The 17,966-nt window shown below is 41.6% G+C and overlaps 1 protein-coding gene across 5 annotated transcripts in view; it reads right to left on the bottom strand.

Annotated features, from left to right (window-relative positions):
* The window catches only part of PDXDC1 (pyridoxal dependent decarboxylase domain containing 1), a gene marked incomplete at its 3' end in the record, with an annotated part of 50,014 nt that extends 33,359 nt beyond the window's left edge, over positions 1-16,655 (bottom strand). For all 5 annotated transcript variants that reach the window (XM_082669757.1, XM_082669753.1, XM_082669754.1 and 2 more), the window contains exons 1-3: positions 16,482-16,655; positions 2,944-3,017; positions 1,920-1,985 (exon numbers count right to left, since the gene is read on the bottom strand). In XM_082669757.1, the coding sequence (XP_082525883.1) occupies positions 1,920-1,985; positions 2,944-3,017; positions 16,482-16,502 (161 nt within the window). In that variant the 5' untranslated portion in view covers positions 16,503-16,655. The remainder of the gene's footprint in view (positions 1-1,919; positions 1,986-2,943; positions 3,018-16,481) is intronic.
* Positions 16,656-17,966: the final 1,311 nt, after the last annotated feature.

Raw genomic sequence — 17,966 nt, 5'->3', positions numbered from 1 at the left:
TATCACTTTATTAATGAGAATGTGACTAATAAAAAGTTCTCTCTTTCGGGCTTCCCTGGTGGCACAGTGGTTCAGAATCTGCCTGCCAATGCAGGGGACATGTGTTCGAGCTCTGGTCCAGGAAGATCCCACATGCCGTAGAGCCACTAAGCCCGTGTGCCACAACTACTGAGCCTGTGCTCTAGAGCCCGTGAGCCACAACTACTGAAGCCCGTGCACCTAGAGCTTGTGCTCTGCAACAAGAGAAGCCACTGCAATGAGAAGCCTGCGCACTGCAACAAAGAGTAGCCCCCACTTGCCGCAACTAGAGAAAGCCCATGCGCAGCAATGAAGACCCAATGCAGCACCCCCCCCAAAAAAGTTATCTCTTTTCAAAAAGCACCATCAAAACAATGTCCCCAAACCTATCTTCCTCAAGGTGCTGACCTTCACGTGTGAGGGACTCTGATCCTTGGACATTGTGTAGAGATGAGGCCACATGACCTCGAGCAAGCTACTGAAACTCACGAAGCCCTACATTATACAACTGTGAGGATGCTGTTAGTCCATGAAAAGCACCGAATGCCACGCCTGGGGAACTGCTATCTCAGGCGCTGGCTATTAGCATTATTAGTGTGAGTACTCCTGACCGGTGACATTAATGCCCTCCCACTCTGAGAATTACGGATGTTCTTGGTAGTATGTCTTCTAGGGAAACTTCTGTGGGATGAGTGGAACGCTTTAATTCCCTTCAGTAGGCCTGGGATGAGGAGACTTACAAGATTTGGTTCCTGTTCTCAGCTGGAGAATGAACTTCACCCGTAGAGGACTTCAAGTCAGCACCCTTCATCTACAAGCAGGAGTGCTTATTTTAAAACGTTAGTACCTGGGGACTTCCCTGGTGGCACAGTGGTTAAGAATCCACCTGCCACTGCAGGGGACACGGGTTCGAGTCCTGGTCTGGGAAGATCCCACATGCCGCAGAGCAACTAAGCCCGTGCGCCACAACTACTGAGCCTGCGCTCTAGAGCCAGTGAGCCAAAACTACTGAGGCCCGCGTGCCTAGAGCCCGTACTCTGCAACAAGAGAAGCCACTGCAATGAGAAGCCAGCACACTGCAGCGAAGAGTAGCCCCTGCTTGCTGCAACTAGAGAAAGCCTGTGCACAGCAACGAAGACCCAACACAGCCAAAAAAAAAATTAGTATCTGGGTGTGTTAGATGTGACATTTATTGGCACACTGGGATCCTTCCTCTATACTACTCTTTTGCAACATACTTATTGTACATATTTATATTCAAGTCAAAGGACAACTTAAGGGAGTTGTACTATTTACCTACGTACAGTTTCCTGGTTATAAAAAAAATAATAAGTTTGTCTGAGGGAAACTGGGCCGGGACTTTAACTCCAGATAACTCCAGATTGAGTGCTAACATCCTGTGAAAATGTTAGTTGGATAACTACTTATTTTTCTGACTTCTTCCCTGATAGCTTCAAGTCACAAACACTTGACAGATTTGCTTTAGTTGCCAAAAAATAAACCACTCTGCTAATAAATTAGAGTTGACATTTTCCTTTCATTTACTATATAATAAAATGATAAATCTTATCAAGTTAAAATAACTCTCACAATAAAGCTCAGTCTACCAAACAGATTACTGGTTTCAAGGATGAATCAAGTGTGATAGCTGAGTTATGAGTTTGTGTATCACTTCTGAGTTACAAGGTTGTGTTAAACTCTGAACGGGAAAGGGGGAGAAACAGTAGGTTTAGCGTTATCACCAACCAACCAATGGCATTTCAGTTTTCTGTTACACTACATATAACTCTCAATTTGCTTTGTGCTCATTAAAACTAAAATTGTAAGTCAGTGATGGTAAAATCTTGGTTTAAAGAAAGTGTACACCCTAAGTAAAGGTACTTATCTTCATTGCCACCTACCTGCCTTGCAGTGGCCCTGGAATATCCCCTGATAGGAGCTTCTTTCCATTTTCCTCCTCTGTTCTTCTAATTTAAACGAAATAAAAAACTGTTAACCTTCTAACATTTGAGCATGAACATGTGATAATGCTGCTCACAACCTCTTAGTAACTGATATGAGATTTGAAACACACATCTCGCCTTCCCGTCCCAGCCCCCAGGCTGGGGTAGGGTTTAGTTTCAGGAAAATAATATTAAAAATATAATAATACTTCAAGCCACTTCTTGGTTAGTTGATGCCCTATATGACCTGAATATACAGTAAGAAGTATTTATAGATTCAAGTCAATATATTAAATAAATGAAACTCTTAGTAGGCAGGACTGAAAATTATAAGTCCTGTCCCTTAATTTCAAAATCCTTTAATTACAAAGCACCTTATACCCAAGACAAATACCAATTTTAAATTCAGCTGAAGCTAAGTGTGACGTTCTGAAACCAAGAGGTGTCTTTTTTTTTTCATCTTTATTGGAGTACAATTGCTTTACAATGGTGTTAGTTTCTGCTTTATAACAAAGTGAATCAGTTATACATACACATATGTTCCCATATCTCTTCCCTCTTGCGTCTCCCTCACTCCCACCCTCCCTATCCCACCCCTTTAGGTGGTGACAAAGCACCGAGCTGATCTCCCTGTGCTATGCAGCTGCTTCCCACTAGCTATCTACCTTACATTTGGTAGTGTATATATGTCCATGCCTCTCTCTCGCTTTGTCACAGCTTACCCTTCCCCCTCCCCATATCCAAGTCCATTCTCTAGTAGGTCTGTGTCTTTATTCCCATCTTACCCCTAGGTTCTTCATGACATTTTTTTTTCTTAGATTCCATATATATGTGTTAGCATACGGTATTTGTCTTTCTCTTTCTGACTTACTTCACTCTGTATGACAGACCAAGAGGTGTCTTTAACAGAAGGAAACTAGTGCTGTCAGTTTCACAGCAAGTTGAACACATTTAATGGGTCACTTCTGTTCCACAGGCTCACCTCTGACTGTCCTCTAGCATCTTCATGGCCTCCTTCAAGTTTTTTCCCATTTCAGCTAGTGTAGGGTCTGCTATCTGGGAAACAAATTTTCAAAAGGTTAAATTTTAACAACCCTCTATTACTTCTGCAACATAATTCATCCAGAAAAACTAAATGCAAGTCCATTTTCTTCTGGATTTATTATAAAATACCTGCATTATTAAAGAACATGTTTGATTTTAAAATTCCAACAGTACAAAGGTATAACATAAAAAAGTCCCACTCCCCAGGGGAGGCCACTTTTAAGTTTGACGTATATCTCTCCAAAATTTCACTTTGCTCATATGCACCTCTCCAAATTGCTTTTTTCTGCTTTATAGTGACTATGGTTCCATGTCAGCAGGTCCACTTCATTCCTCTTAGTGGTTACACCTTTTTGCATCTGATGGATGTATTATAATTTACTGAACCAGTCCTGAATTAATGGACCCTTAGGTTATTTCAGTTGTTCACTATTAGAAGCAAGGTCCAGAAAAGTATGTATAGTATACTATTCATTTTACTGTTGTAGTAGGCTGAAAAATAGCCCCCCAAAGGATATTCACATCCTAATCCCTGGAAATTTGTGAACATTACCTTATATGACAAAGTCTTTGCAGATGTGATTAAGGATCTTGAGATGGCACGATTACCCTGAATCATCCAGGTGAGCCCTAAATTCAATCACATGTATCCACATGAGAGAATCGGAGGGAGACCACACAGAGAGAGAAGACTATGTGACGACAGAGCAGAGAGAGATTTGAAGATGCTGGCCTTGAAACTGGAGTGATGGAGCCACCAAACAGGGAAGGATGGCTGGCAAGCAACATCAGCTGGAACAAGAAAGGAAGGGACACTCCCCCCGAGCCTCTGGAGGGAGCGCAGCCCTGCCAGCCCTTGATTTCAGCCCCGCGACAGTGATTTCAAACTTCTGGCCTCCAGGACTGAGAGAGAATGTATTTCTGTTGTTCTAAGCCACCCAGTTTGTGCTCATTTGTTACAGCAGCCCCAGGAGACTAATACGCTCAAACATCTGCAAGTGCTTCTAAAAACTTTGGGACACTTACACAAGCTAGCCATAGTGATTGCCTCCAAAGAATGGCTACAGGGGTCAAAGAGAGTCTTTTTAGTTCATATCCTTTTGTTCCTTTTGGATTTTAGTACCATGTGTACATCTATCTCCCATTCAAAACATAAACAAAACAAATTTTTAAACATTCTTGCAGAATTGAAACACTCATTTTCCTTTCTTCTTACATCTCCGTAAAAATTTTTAGAGAGACAATCTTGTTGCCCTGAATCTCTGTATAGTATGAATTGGGTTATAAACAATCACAGAAGCTCTCTCTTGTTCCCCCCTTACTCTTCAAATACACTTCAAGTGTATTTATCTGCTTTTCTCTTCATATTGTCTCTTGTACCTCGTAATAGTTTACACAATGTAGATGTGCAATGAGTGTATATTACCTTTAGTACTGTGTTACCTCCTCAAAATTGTTTATTTTTTTAAAGAAATTCTACTGTTTATCAATGTAAGTATCAGAAAATATTAATTCTAGAAGGGACCTTAGGGGTCTAGCCCAGGGATTTCCCACCTGTGTTCTTCTCAGCCTTAAGACTCCTGGAAAGAACTTTGGGGAGAAGGGGTTGGGTAGCCAGTTGGAGCTGCTACCTCTCTGCCCCCGCCTTAAGGAGATCAGCTGTTTTTAACAATAGGGTTTTGAGTAAAGTTTCACTTGTAAAAAGTTTCATTAAAAAGAAGAAAAGAAAAAGTATAAGCATGAAAACCTCTGATTCTCGTATAACATTTTAGAGGAGAGGAAACTAAGACTTAGAGAGGTACACTGACTTGCCTAGGCTCATGGAAGTAATAAATGACAGAGAGGTGCCAGAACCCTGGTTTCCTGATGTGTTTCTGCCTGTTTCTATTACATCGCACTGATTCTACAAGAGATTAGAAAATAATCACATAGCCACATCCGATCTAATTTTTACATGAGAAAAAAAAAATCATTAAAAAAACAGGTGTTTCCAATAAAAATCACGATTTAAATGTAAGCACCAGATGGGTTAGAGAGTAATCTAAAAGGGTCTCCATGCTCTCCATTAACAGTTGTGAGTAGGATGAGGAACAGATAATGGTCAAGAGAATTGATCTTGCTCCTCAGTCTGCTGGTCACGGTCCTTACTACCCTCATCTCCTGTGACACATCAATCCCTGATCATCTGGCCAAATGAAAAGATAAACAGTTTGCTTGATCAATTACACCTCCGTGTTTCATGCTTATAACATCTGCCCCATCTGAAATGTCCTTGTACCTTTTATCCACCTCTAACTACCTATTAAATCACAATTCACTACTTCCAAGAAACCCCTATGGATAAAACCATTTTCACATATTCACATCCCCTCTAATGATATCGATACCATTTTTTCCTAAACCAAAAATCTGGACTCACTGCCTGACAAATGATTGTATTTATGGGGACAACAGGACGGAAGGCTTGAAACTGGGGCCATTCTAATATGCAACTGCCATTTTTCCTCACGATTCTTTACATCCTTTACTATGAATGGTTTTATAGATGATCTTTCCACTATAGGTATTCTCCCCAATTAGATTATATGCTTTTTGAAAGCAGCCATTCAGACTCCTACTAATTTTGACTTCTCTTATAAGACCAAGAATCTAAAGTCAGCTTGATTCTTGGGTTGTCATATTACCTCTGAAACCCCTTAGGAAGGCATGGCATATTGGATATCAACATGCTGGCTCTAAGTTCAACACGGCTAACTTCTCCTATAAAATTGAACAGATTTTTCAGTTAAGAATAGACAAAATAGTTGACTTAGTTTAGAAGCCACTTCATATGACAATACTTATTTTTAAACACCAGAATCACATGTGATGACAAGATGTTTACACTGAGAGAGGCAAGAGAGAAGTGCGGCTTCACATTTCTCCATCTGAGTCTCTCGAGAGAGCAAGCACACACTCATTGAATGGAAAGGCTGACATTTAAATTGCTCTTGATCCTACTCAGAGTGAAGTGGGGACAGCGGGGAGTGGGTAACGGGTGCGTAGGGAAAATAGCACTTTTAGTTAAATTTGACTCAATTAAATGGGAATATGATGTAGACCCTCACGTGCTTGTGTTAACGGGATAATCCAAAATATAAAATGTTATCCAGTTGCAGGATATTAGGCCTTAAGTCAAGAAATGCTCGAAGAAAAATATTTATAAATTGGTTCCTTAAACCATGCCTCCATAAGCTTCTACTAAGGGCAGCAACTACTTTCTTATTTGCATTTCGTATCCTCAGTACCTGTTACAGTGCCAGAGTACTTGTGTGATAAATGTTAATAAATAATAGCAGGGTAACAGCCAGACACAAAACGAGAGAAAATTAAGTTGAATAAAGATGTCCATCATTTGGTATTTAGAAGGAGGCTGTTTTACAATATTGAGGAAAGAAAAAAAATAGTATTCTATGCCAGGTTCCCAGAAGAATGTCATATTTTTTCAACCCTTAGCATCTAACACAGGATCTGGCACAGAAAAAGGGCTCAATAAGATTTGTGATCCTTAATAATTACTAACACTTACTGAGTTGCTTGCTATATTCAAGCATCATCTAATTAACACCTTTACATGCATTACTGCCTGGCTAACCCAAAGGCACAGAGTTAGTATGTTTTGAAGCCAGAATTTAAAACAAGGTCTGTACTACTCTAGAACCAGTGCTCTTGACCACTAGGCAATACTGCTCCTCAATTTCATCAAAAAAGTAAACAAAGCAACTCACATTTTGAAAAAGCTCTTGTCTCAAGAACCATAATTAGAGCTAAGTAAGGTCTCATTTTAAAGATAATCCTTGGGACTTCCCTGGTGGTGCAGTGGTTAAGAATCTGCCTGCCAATGCAGGGGACTCGGGTTCAAGCCCTGGTCTGGGAAGATCCCACATGCCACGGAGCAACTGGGCCCGTGCGCCACAACTACTGAGCCTGTACTCTACAGCCCACGAACCACAACTACGGAGCCCATGTGCCGCAACTACTGAAGCCTGTGCACCTATGGAGTGTGTATATCCACAGATTCACTTTCTAATTACAAAACTACCACGTGTTCACTACTGAAGATTCAGAAACCATTATTAGACTGTTAGTCATTAGATCGCAAATTTGTAACTTATATTTCAGCTATGTTGATTCTGTGTAATGAAGTGGATTCGGTATTTTTGCTTCAATTACGTCTAACATTGATGCATGGCATGGCTTAAAGCAAGTTCAAAACTCCTAAGGAGAACCATTCAACTGTTCATATGATAACTGTCACAGAACTAGACAGCTCATTTTGTAAAACAAGCCCCGCCATTCATCCTTTGATAAGCATCTTTTCAACAATCATTTTTATACTAGTTGATTTCCATCACTTTCAGTCAGTGTGGGATATTAAGTATTAAATATTAAAATATCCTGCCACTATCAGAAGAAGAAATAGTATATATGTAATGGTAAAATATCATTAAAATTCTCACAATTTAAATGTTGGAGGAAAAAAGTTGAAAGTCAAATGCAAGATAAAATAGTAAAGGAGGTCAGGAAGTAATTCTCTATTTTTCAAGCCAGGAGGAAATTATACATTTATTTGGAATAAGGCAACATGGGTTAATGAAAAAAATCACTTATTTTTTGCTTTTGGCTAGAATTATATCAACTTAGTTATGAGGTAACACTGGTACTATTCCTACCCGTATTATTCGGAATACATTATATTTATCATTTTATTCTACTTCATTAAAAAAAAAACTGCTGGCCATGACCTGCTAAATTGATTTGACATCTCATAAAAAGGATGTAACCTGCAGTTTGGGGGGGAAAAAACCCACACTATTTTAATGGATGTTATTGAAAATTAACATCCAGTTATTAGTAATGGAGTGAACAATCATTTGTTAATAAAGTTTATTAACTGAGAAGTTGTTTATAATAACCTTTCAAAAGTGGAAACTACATGGGCTTCCCGGGTGGCGCAGTGGTTGAGAGTCCGCCTGCCGATGCAGGGGACACGGGTTTGTGCCCCGGGCCAGGAAGATCCCACATGCCGCGGAGCGGCTGGGCCCGTGAGCCATGGCCACTGGGCCTGTGCGTCCGGAGCCTGTGCTCGCAACGGGATAGGCCACAACAGTGAGAGGCCCGCGTACCGCAAAAAAAAAAAAAAAAAAAAGTGGAAACTACAGCAGAAGAATAATAAAATCTTAGGGCCTAAGATCTGGGAACTACTGCTCTCCAGTCACTTAAAATTTTCTCAGCTTTCAAATGCTTAATCAAGCTCTTGTATACATTTTCTTCAGTTAAACCAGCCTACCAAAGTGTGACCAAAAACTATATGATTTACTTTCATATGAATTAAGGAAAAAATAATACCTCAAGCCCTGAATTCATAAACATTACTGTTTAGCACAAATCTAAGTTTAAAAAAAAAAGGGCTGTAGTGACAGAAAGCAGATCTGGGATCCACTTGCAAAGGGGCACAAGGGAACTTTTTAGGGAGATGGAAATGTTCCATATCTTAATTATGCTGGTGGTTATATGACTATACACAACTGCCAAAACTCAAACTGTATAATTAAAGTGCATATTTTTATTGTATATAAATTGTTCCTCAATTTTAAAGAAGGAGGTTGAATTGATTTAGTCGATTGAAAAGCAATATTAAGCAAATAACCGTACAAGTGGTAACTGATGTGACAAAATTTGCAAAGATTGTATATGAATAACTGCTGTTTGAAAAATGCAGAGTTATACATTTAAAAAGAAGCAACGTCCAGAAAAGGGGAAGTTTAAAGAGTAATTTTAAAATATATAAATCACAACATTCATTAATAATAGAAGTATACAATACCATGTTTCAATAAACTTTTTTCAGGGGAGGAATGTTCATTTTGGGGGGTTCTAGGACTATTGACAGAAGAAAAAGAAAGCATGTGAGAATACTAGCTGATCGTACCAGATAGAAGGCCTTGATGTTAACAAATGCTAGTTTCCAACATTTGCATTAGACTTACAAAAAAAAAAAATCACTACACAGAAATTACCACAACACTATAAATCAACTATACTTCAATAAAAAACAAATCACTACCTTTCTTCAATTGATCGACGTTATCAGATAAAGCTCTGAATTGATGTTTCTAACATTTCACCTACTCTTTTGCCTTCCACAGCTTTCTAAGCAAGGTTAATCCTGGATAGTGATAAGCATGCAAGTATCAACTTTCCAAAAACCATATATTTTCCTCCCAGGTGAAAACACAAAGGATGCCTGCTGTCTAGCACTAAACAAGTGCCCCAAATACTACACATCTCAGAGAAGCAATAAGAACAGCAGCAGCTGCTTCAGGAACACAGCTGTTCCTTATGGGTCAACAATGAGAGAAAATGTAGGGATTCTCCAAGGTAATAATAGCACCTTGCAAACCTGACTTACTCATTGGAGCCTCAATTTCTACATCTATAAATACTTTTGTGTAGTTCCAACAGAAAAGTATTTAATTAAGAACAAGGCACTTTCGTCTATGTTTGTCTTTTAAGGATTGGATACTCTTGGAAAATCTTATTTTTAACTATGCTTGAGTGTGGACTTTATGCTTGAGTGTGTGAGAGCATGAAGACATACTGTACTTATATGGCTCATTAAGCAAAATATTTTAGTTGAAAAGGGATTTGCAAATATTGCATGAGGTGTTAGTATTTAAACTTACAAATCCCTCATGAAAAGAGGCAAAAAAGAACATATAGGGGAAAAAAAGGGGCAAAAATATACAAAAGAGTGGGGAAAATCTGGTAGCAATAAGGAGGCAGCAAAGTTAGTAACACCAGATCAAACCTGGCATCAGTAGAAGTACACAGGGACTTCCTTGGTGGCGCAGTGGTTAAGAATCCGCCTGCCAATGCAGGGGACACGGGTTCGAGCTCCATTCCAGGAAAATCCCACATGCTGCAGAGCAACTAAGCCCGTGTGCCACAACTACTGAGCCTGCGTGCCACAACTACTGAAGCCCTCGCGCCTAGGGCCTGTGCTCTGCTACAAGAGAAGCCACCGCAATGAGAAGCCCATGCACCGCAACAAAGAGTAGCCCCTCCTCACCACAACTAAAGAAAGCCTGCGTGCAGCAATGAAGACCCAACACAGCCATAAATAAATAAAACGGTTTAAAAAAAAAAAAGAAGTACACAGAAGGAAAAAAGGGGCATTCAATTTACTTGCCTTAAGATACATGATGGGAAGGCCAGGGATCGAAATCTAAATTTCAGAAAATGTATTCCAAGAGAATCAATTCACTTAGACATTTTATTTTATTTTTTATTTTTAAAATTTTTATTGGAGTATAGTTGATTTAAAATGTTGTATTAGTTTCAGGTGTATAGCAAAGTGAATCAGCTATACATATACATATATCCACTCTTTTTTAAATTCTTTTCCTATATAGGCCATTACAGAGTATTGAGTAGAGTTCCCTGTGCTATACAGTAAAGTCCTTATTAGTTATCTATTTTACATATAGTTCATTTAGACATTTTATTATGAGTGTTTGCCAATAACTACACGGATGGAAAAATACCACAACAGGCAAGCTCTATTTCTAAGAAGTTTACTAGTTTATCTGGAATCACATACTTATTCTGGAACAAAAAGAAAATTGCTTAAAGCAAAACATGCTATAGTCACTGGAAAAAATAAGTCATTAAGATATGCTTCTTAAAGAAGGTGTTTCCTAGGACTTATTGGGGGATCAATTCAGAAAGATAAAGATATCTATTACCCTTATCAATATCATTATTTCCAAAACTGAATTAGAATTATGCAGGTTTAATGTTGCCAACCTTATCTTAAAAATAATAATTCTAAGGAAAGGAACCCATCAATTCCTTCCTTCTATGTATCTTCAGAACTTTACTGTTGTAAAACTGTAAACTGTGTGAAACTGCCAATATTCAGATATTTCTAGGGGACAAAAACAGCAATTTCATATGACTGCACCAATACAATGTCCAGTCTAATAAGTAATTCAGTCTCACTAGGCTCCTGAAAATCTCACTGTAGCAAAATGTTCAATGTCCCTGAGTTGCACCTTCAAATTGAAGGCTTTACTTTGCTGTTTCTGTTTTTCTGCTCATAGGAAAAAGATCTCAGAAAGGTTTACTTTGCCCTCAGAATGCCTTTTCCACAGGCACTGGGGGAAAAAAAAGTGGACAGGGCCCCAGGCTGGGCCTCAAGGACTAACTAACCTTAAGGCAGCTAAACACTTAGCATTCGCCACAAAAAACAAAAACTACTGCAATAGTAACAGAAATTAAATAAACAAAATATTAAACTCAAAATAGTTTTATGGCCCTTGACTATTGTTTGGAGGGAATGGATTTAATTTAAGCTAGATAAGTTTCTGAAAGGAATTTTTAAACATTTTCAAAGTGACTGGAGGCATATTTTTTATATCTAACTTTAAAAGGTAAAATGGCTTCCTTTCTCTTATGTTCTACCAGCAATAACATTAGGCACAAACATAAAGTAAAAATCTACATTATATTTACATTTAAAACAAACCTAGAAAAGCCATGATTCTGAACTAAATATTCTACCTAAAGAATCTCTTCCACATACTCTTTCCTGGTCACTCACTCGATGCCCTTTGTTTCTTAATTCCTGTGATTCTTCTTACCCCTCTTTGCTATACAAGGCTTTGCCTAAACTTGTATGCCCCTTACTATAATGTAACCTCTCCCAGGGATCATGTCTTATTCACCTTGTGCCTTTCTCAGCACTCAGCACTGGGCTTTGACCATAGTTGACCAGCAATAAAAAATTTAAGTCAAAACAGGTTTCTGCTTCAGGTGAAAACATGACTTTAAGCTCAAGCAACTGCTATCTATAATTATAACTCATAATTCTAGATAAGGTGGAACACACAGGACTGGGGACCACCAATAGCTCTGCTAACTACAGCTGAAATTTTGAATAAATCGAGAACCACCAACGCCATAAATTTTTAGGATCAGGAACTTTGTGCCACGCTTTCCCTGACACCCAGCATTTGATAATCATTTACTGCCTTAGGCACCATGCACCTGTATGCAAAACCCTCAATCATGATGATATAGAGATCAGCTTTAAATGAACGGTAACATTATAGGCTATCATATCCTCACAGAAGTCCTTCTATTCTAGGTAAGAGAGGGATCTACAAAGGCTTATCACAGAAACTGGTCATTTCAAGCTTAGCTAATAGGGGTTCTTTACATGAGCTTTTTAGGTAAAGAGCAGGAATAGAAATTCTGGTAGTCCTTATCAGTAATGATCAGCAATGTTCCATCCACGCAGCTCCTATTGCCCCTTATAAACAGTAAGGTGGTAACAGAATTTTCCAAAATCAGGTCCAAGGGGGTAGGGGGGAACTTAGCTCAGGATGAGTACAACAGTAAAAAATGGGTTTGGTTGTAATTATTTAGGTCAGAAACAGGGTCGAGGTTGCCTCTTTTAGAGACAAGAATTAGATATACGGTACAGTAAATAAATTGGCCCCCCTCTATAGCACTACCCAATAGAACTTTCTGTGGTGAACATTTCTATTATCTGTGCTGCCCCAGTACTGCAGCCACAAACCACATTGTGACTGTTGAACACTTGAAATGTGGGTAATGTGACTGAGGAACTAAATATTAAATTTATTTAATTTTAATTAATTACATTTAAATTTAAATAGCCAAATGTGGCTGGTGGGGTTTCCATGGTGGCGCAGTGGTTTAGAATCTGCCTGCCAATGCAGGGGACACGGGTTCGAGCCCTGGTCCAGGAAGATCTCACATGCCACAAAGCAACTAAGCCCGTGCGCCACAACTACTAAGCCCACGCACCACAACTACTGAAGCCTGTGCACCTAGAGCCTGTGCCCTGCAACAAGAGAAGCCACTGCAGTGAGAAGCCCGCGCACCGCAACGAAGAGTAGCCCCACTGGCCGCAACTAGAGAAAGATTGCACGCAGCAACAAAGACCCAACGCCGCCAAAAATAATAAATTAAATAAATTTTAAAAAAATGTGGCTGGTGGACAGTGCAGCTCTAGATTCTCTAAGTCAGTGGTTCTCAACCAGAGGGGATCCTTTCACCCCCAGGGGACAACTGCCTCAACTGGAGATGTTTTTGGTTGTCACACTGTGGGGAGGGGATGCTACTGGCATCTAGTGGGTGGAGGCCAGGGATGCTGCTAAACATTCTACAGTACACAGGACAGCCTCCTACAATAGAGAATTATCCAGCCCAATGTCAGTGGTGCCAAGGCTGAGACATCTGCTCTAAGTTTACTCAAGGTTGGAATTAAAAGTGCAAAACAGGGCTTCCCTGGTGGTGCAGTGGTTGAGAGTCTGCCTACCGATGCAGGGGACACGGGTTCGTGCCCCGGTCCGGGAGGATCCCACATGCCGCGGAGCGGCTAGGCCCGTGAGCCATGGCCGCTGAGCCTGCGCGTCCGGAGCCTGTGCTCCGCAACGGGAGAGGCCACAGCAGTGAGAGGCCCGCGTACCGAAAAAAAAAAAAAAAAAGTGCAAAACAAACTGCTATACACCTTGTCTAAACATAATACCCAGGAAGAATGAGATTTTTCCAAGCAGCAAGAAAAGATCTGGGCTGTTCTACAAGTTTAAAGTAGCAGGTTTTTACTAACAGGTGTTATGTAGGTGTGTTGAGTACCTTATTAAAATCTTCAGCATCAGCGTTATTACTTCCTGTGGCATTTTTAAACTTGGATATTAACATAAGTAAACACTGTGAGATTTGTTCCTTATGAGTTGGACGTACAGTATTGGGGGGGCTGAGGCGCCAACTCTTCTAGTTTGAATTCCTTGTCCCTATAATTAACCTATCTATAGTTTCTCTGGATGTCACTAATTTTGAATACAAAAAGAAAACATATATTGTGAAAGAAAAGCAAATCAAGGCAAGAAAATGGCTCTGTCATCGCAGGTCTGCATGTCTACATATTACTTAAAGAAAAAGCAAGGGTACAAAATTATATTTGGACCAAAGGAAATGTACTGAGTGATTCTATTAAACAATGATAGCACACTACATTATAGAGTGAGAGAGATTACTTGAAATTTTAGAGGATGGGTATCAAATAACATTGTGGTTTCTGTAGCCAGTCTAAATTATGCAAGGATTAGTTTAAATGGCATCATTCAGAACTGCTCAAATAGTTCTTAAATTTATACTAGCAATGTAGAATTTAACCCAGCAGTCTATTCCTCAAAGAAACCAGAATAATGGACACAATTCAATGTTTTACTTTGATTCAAACTGTTTTTCACAACACAAAATTTTCAACATTCATATTACAGCAATGCTTTTTCTTTTCTGCCCACTTAGCACCAAGAGAAATTGTTCATTACAAGTAAAGCCCTGTCTTGCTTCAGGGAATATAAAAATAAGACACAGTACTAGTTCTGAAAAACTTACATTCAGAATTTACACACTGGCCTAAGGCAGAGACTTCCAGCCCACACATTCTGAATTCCTGAAAGATCCCTGCAATTTTTGTGAATGTGCCAGGCTTAAGCATGCTGGAGTTTCAGTACCTCTTCAGATCTTCATTTGAAGAGTTTAAGATCTTTTATCATCAATTAACATTTAGGGAGCAACCACTGTAATCTAGTAATCAAATACCAGAAAAATAATATTTGAAGCAGGATTCCAACCCATTCTGTTTTGCAGATCTGCCTATAACGAACTATTCTTGGAGGAAAGAACACTCCAGTTCTTTAGATTTCTAACTGAAATGCCACAAAGCCCCTCCCATCTTCTTTATGAAATTGGAAAGGAAACAACACTGAAGGGACATTTTTAGCATCATTTTGTATTCAACCACGGGCGTTTGTATTCAACTACTGGTCCACACACAGTGTAGACCAGGGGTTCTCAGCCTCAGCACTACTGATAATTCTCTGGTACAGGGTCTGTCTTGTGCAATGTCGGATGTTAGCAGCATCCCTGGCCTCTACCCACTAGGTACCAGCAGCCCCTTCCTAATGCCTGATTGTGACAATCAAAAGTGTATCCAAACGTTGGCCAAATATCCCCTGGGGAACAAAACAGCCTGGTGGTTGAGAATCACTGATTTAGACTGAAACTCAAAGTACAACAAGGTAGACACTGTGCTCATCAAAAGCCTGGGAAGACTTTATTCCTAGACAGAAAAACATGTAACATTCACCACAGAGGCGGTGTAAGAAAAACATATTATCTTTGTCCTTTCTTGATTCCTTCCACCCAATATATGAGAAACAACGGAGGCGTAGGCTATACCACTGTGTGCACATGAAGACATCTGGCTCAACTTGTACAATTACTCCCTTTAACTCTCCAGTGACAAGTGAACAAATCCACAGCAGCTGCTGCATTGAAAAAATGACAAAATATGTTACTTCTGCCAGTTCAAAATTAAAATAAAGCAGTCTTGAAACACTAGCATTGCTCCTGAATTCCACATATATGAAAAACCGGGTCTGGACAAGCGGACTCCCAAGCTTGTAAAGAAAGAAGGACTTTGAGGGAGGGCAGAAAGTCAGGGTCTGAAAGTAGGTATCCGTGAAGAAATCTAAGCACTGGTTCTCATTTACTAGCTCTAAATCCGGGACAATTAGAATCCATTTCACATGCCAGAGCGGTCAGCCAGGTACATCACGCTGCTGTTTCCCCAAGAGGAAATCAGAGTAAAACCCTGCTACCAGCGGATTTCCGACTGACCTCAGGGTCCCCCCCTCGCCACGGAAAGGGGGAGCCAGAAAGTTGTGGAGCAGCAGCATTCCCAAAGACGAAATTAATTCACAATCTACAGAAGCCCCGCCCCTTTCTGGACCTCAGGGGTCTTTCAAACTACTGCATCAGAATCACGTGAGGACCTCGTTAAACCCACAGATCCCGGTCCCGTCCCCCAAGGTTCCGACCCGAGGGCTGAAAATCTGGATTTTTACCAAGGGCCCCAGGTGATTCCTAGGCTCGCTGAAGATGGCAAATTACCGCTTGCACATCTCCCTTCCTAACTTGGAGCCCACAGACAACCTACAGGTTTCCAACTGGCTCCGAAACAACTGGGGCTTCATTCCAGGAGCTTCTGCGGCCGCAAGTTGTTAGCTCTGTCATCCGAGAGGGTGAGCCGAGCTCTCGCAGGCCCCAAGGTCGGCCCCACGGCCCCCGACTGGGCTCCGGGTCGTTCGCGGCCCCGGGCAGAACCCGGCCCAGCCTCTCCCGGCCCACGGGGACCCCAGAGACCCCCGGCCCCGTGACGTGACCAGGCCCCAGCCTCGAGCGACGGGCCGGACGCCCTCGCGACCAGGCCTCCTCAGGCGGGCCCGTTAGCCCCCGGCCCCCTCCCCGGTCACAATGGCAGCTCGCGACCGGGAAACAGGCGCCCCGCAGGCGGGGGCCTCGGGCCGCCGCTCCGCATCCACCCCCGGTACGGACCTTCTCCAGGGGCGCGTCCATGGCTAAGGCGGCCGGTGGAGCCCGATGGAGGCCCGGCGATCCCGGGCACTACTTCCGCCTCCCGAGCTCCGCCGCCGTTTCCACGCTGGCAGCGATGACGTCCCGCTCGCCCGCGGCCGGCGGGGCGGAGAAGAGAAGGAACTTCCTGGCTGCGCAGCGGGGAGTGGAAAGCGGGGCTCGGGAAGGCGGGGGAGGCGGGGCCCACGGGGAGGCGGGGCCCATGGGGTGGGCGGGGCCGTGGGTGGGCGGGGCCCTCCAGGCTTCCGTACAAGGCCGTCACGCCGGCCAGCCCAAATGTTTCCAGATGAGAGGGGGAGAATGGATGGTGGAGCCGTTCCAAACTCTCTTCAGAAGCCTGTCCTGGTGTCAGAGTAGAAGTATAATAATTACAAGGGGTCACTCATGTAGCAAAATGCTGGAAATACTGGTAACGCACCTCTACTTCCGGGCCTAGTGTTCCAAGTTCTCCCCGCTATCGCCATTCCTCAGGAATGGAACAGGCCATTCACCACGGAGAGGCGGGGCGACCGAGCGCCTCCGCGCACGCGCAGCTTTGGTGGTTTCCTAGGTGCTCAGGGCTTCGCGGGTTTCAGCTATTGGACTCCTGACCAGTGACCGCTACTCTGAAAAGGCGCTGATCAGAGCTGAGGTATTTGTCTCAGACCTTACCGCAGAATTCTAGACGGAAACGACTTTGAGACAACTGGCTCAGCCACTTTCTTCGTGTCAGGCCACAATTATGACTTGTTAGGTAATAATGATAATAATAGATCAGTTGCTGCTATTCCATTTTATGGTACAACAGCCTTGTGATGTAGAGATCATTATTATCTCCATTTCACAGTGCCAATCTAGGTTGGATCCAAGCACCCTGACCCCAGCGTCTGTACATTACACATACTGCCTCTATAACCGCTTCCACCCCTCCTGTATAATCATAAGGTGTTTCCAGGGAATAAGAGAAGACATAAATTTCCTTATTCTTCCCTCTAAATGAGGAAAACTGAAATGAACTAGTCTATCACGGTTACAGTCCGTAAAACAATTCACCACTAGTACACCGATGACGTTACAACCGCAAAACCATACCTCTTCTCTCCTGTTCTGGGCGCCTCTCTTCCGAAATCTGTGTAAATGACTGGGTTGCATTTTCAGTGTAGTAATTATATTTTTTGAGCTCTCTAAATTGTGTTAGATAAATTGCCCAGTTATGTTAATAAAATTATTTTCTACCAAAAGAAGCTTTGTGTACAGTGGGAACTATTCAGATTCTCCACAGAGCTCTGCAAACAGAAAAGGATGATAGATTTATGTCTTCCAAGATCTAAAAGTGGAATGTACCTCTCCGAGCTAAACAAGTCACCTTTTCCAACGTGTTGTTATCAAGCATTTAGAAAAGTTGTTATACCATGAACACCCATATGCCTATCCTACAATGAACATCTACCTGTATTTGCTTTACAA

Source organism: Grampus griseus (assembly GCF_964374135.1).
Source record: "Grampus griseus genome assembly, chromosome: 14".
Lineage (NCBI taxonomy): Eukaryota > Metazoa > Chordata > Mammalia > Artiodactyla > Delphinidae > Grampus > Grampus griseus.
Note: the sequence above shows the minus strand (reverse complement) of the source record. Positions and strands in the feature narration are given on the sequence as shown.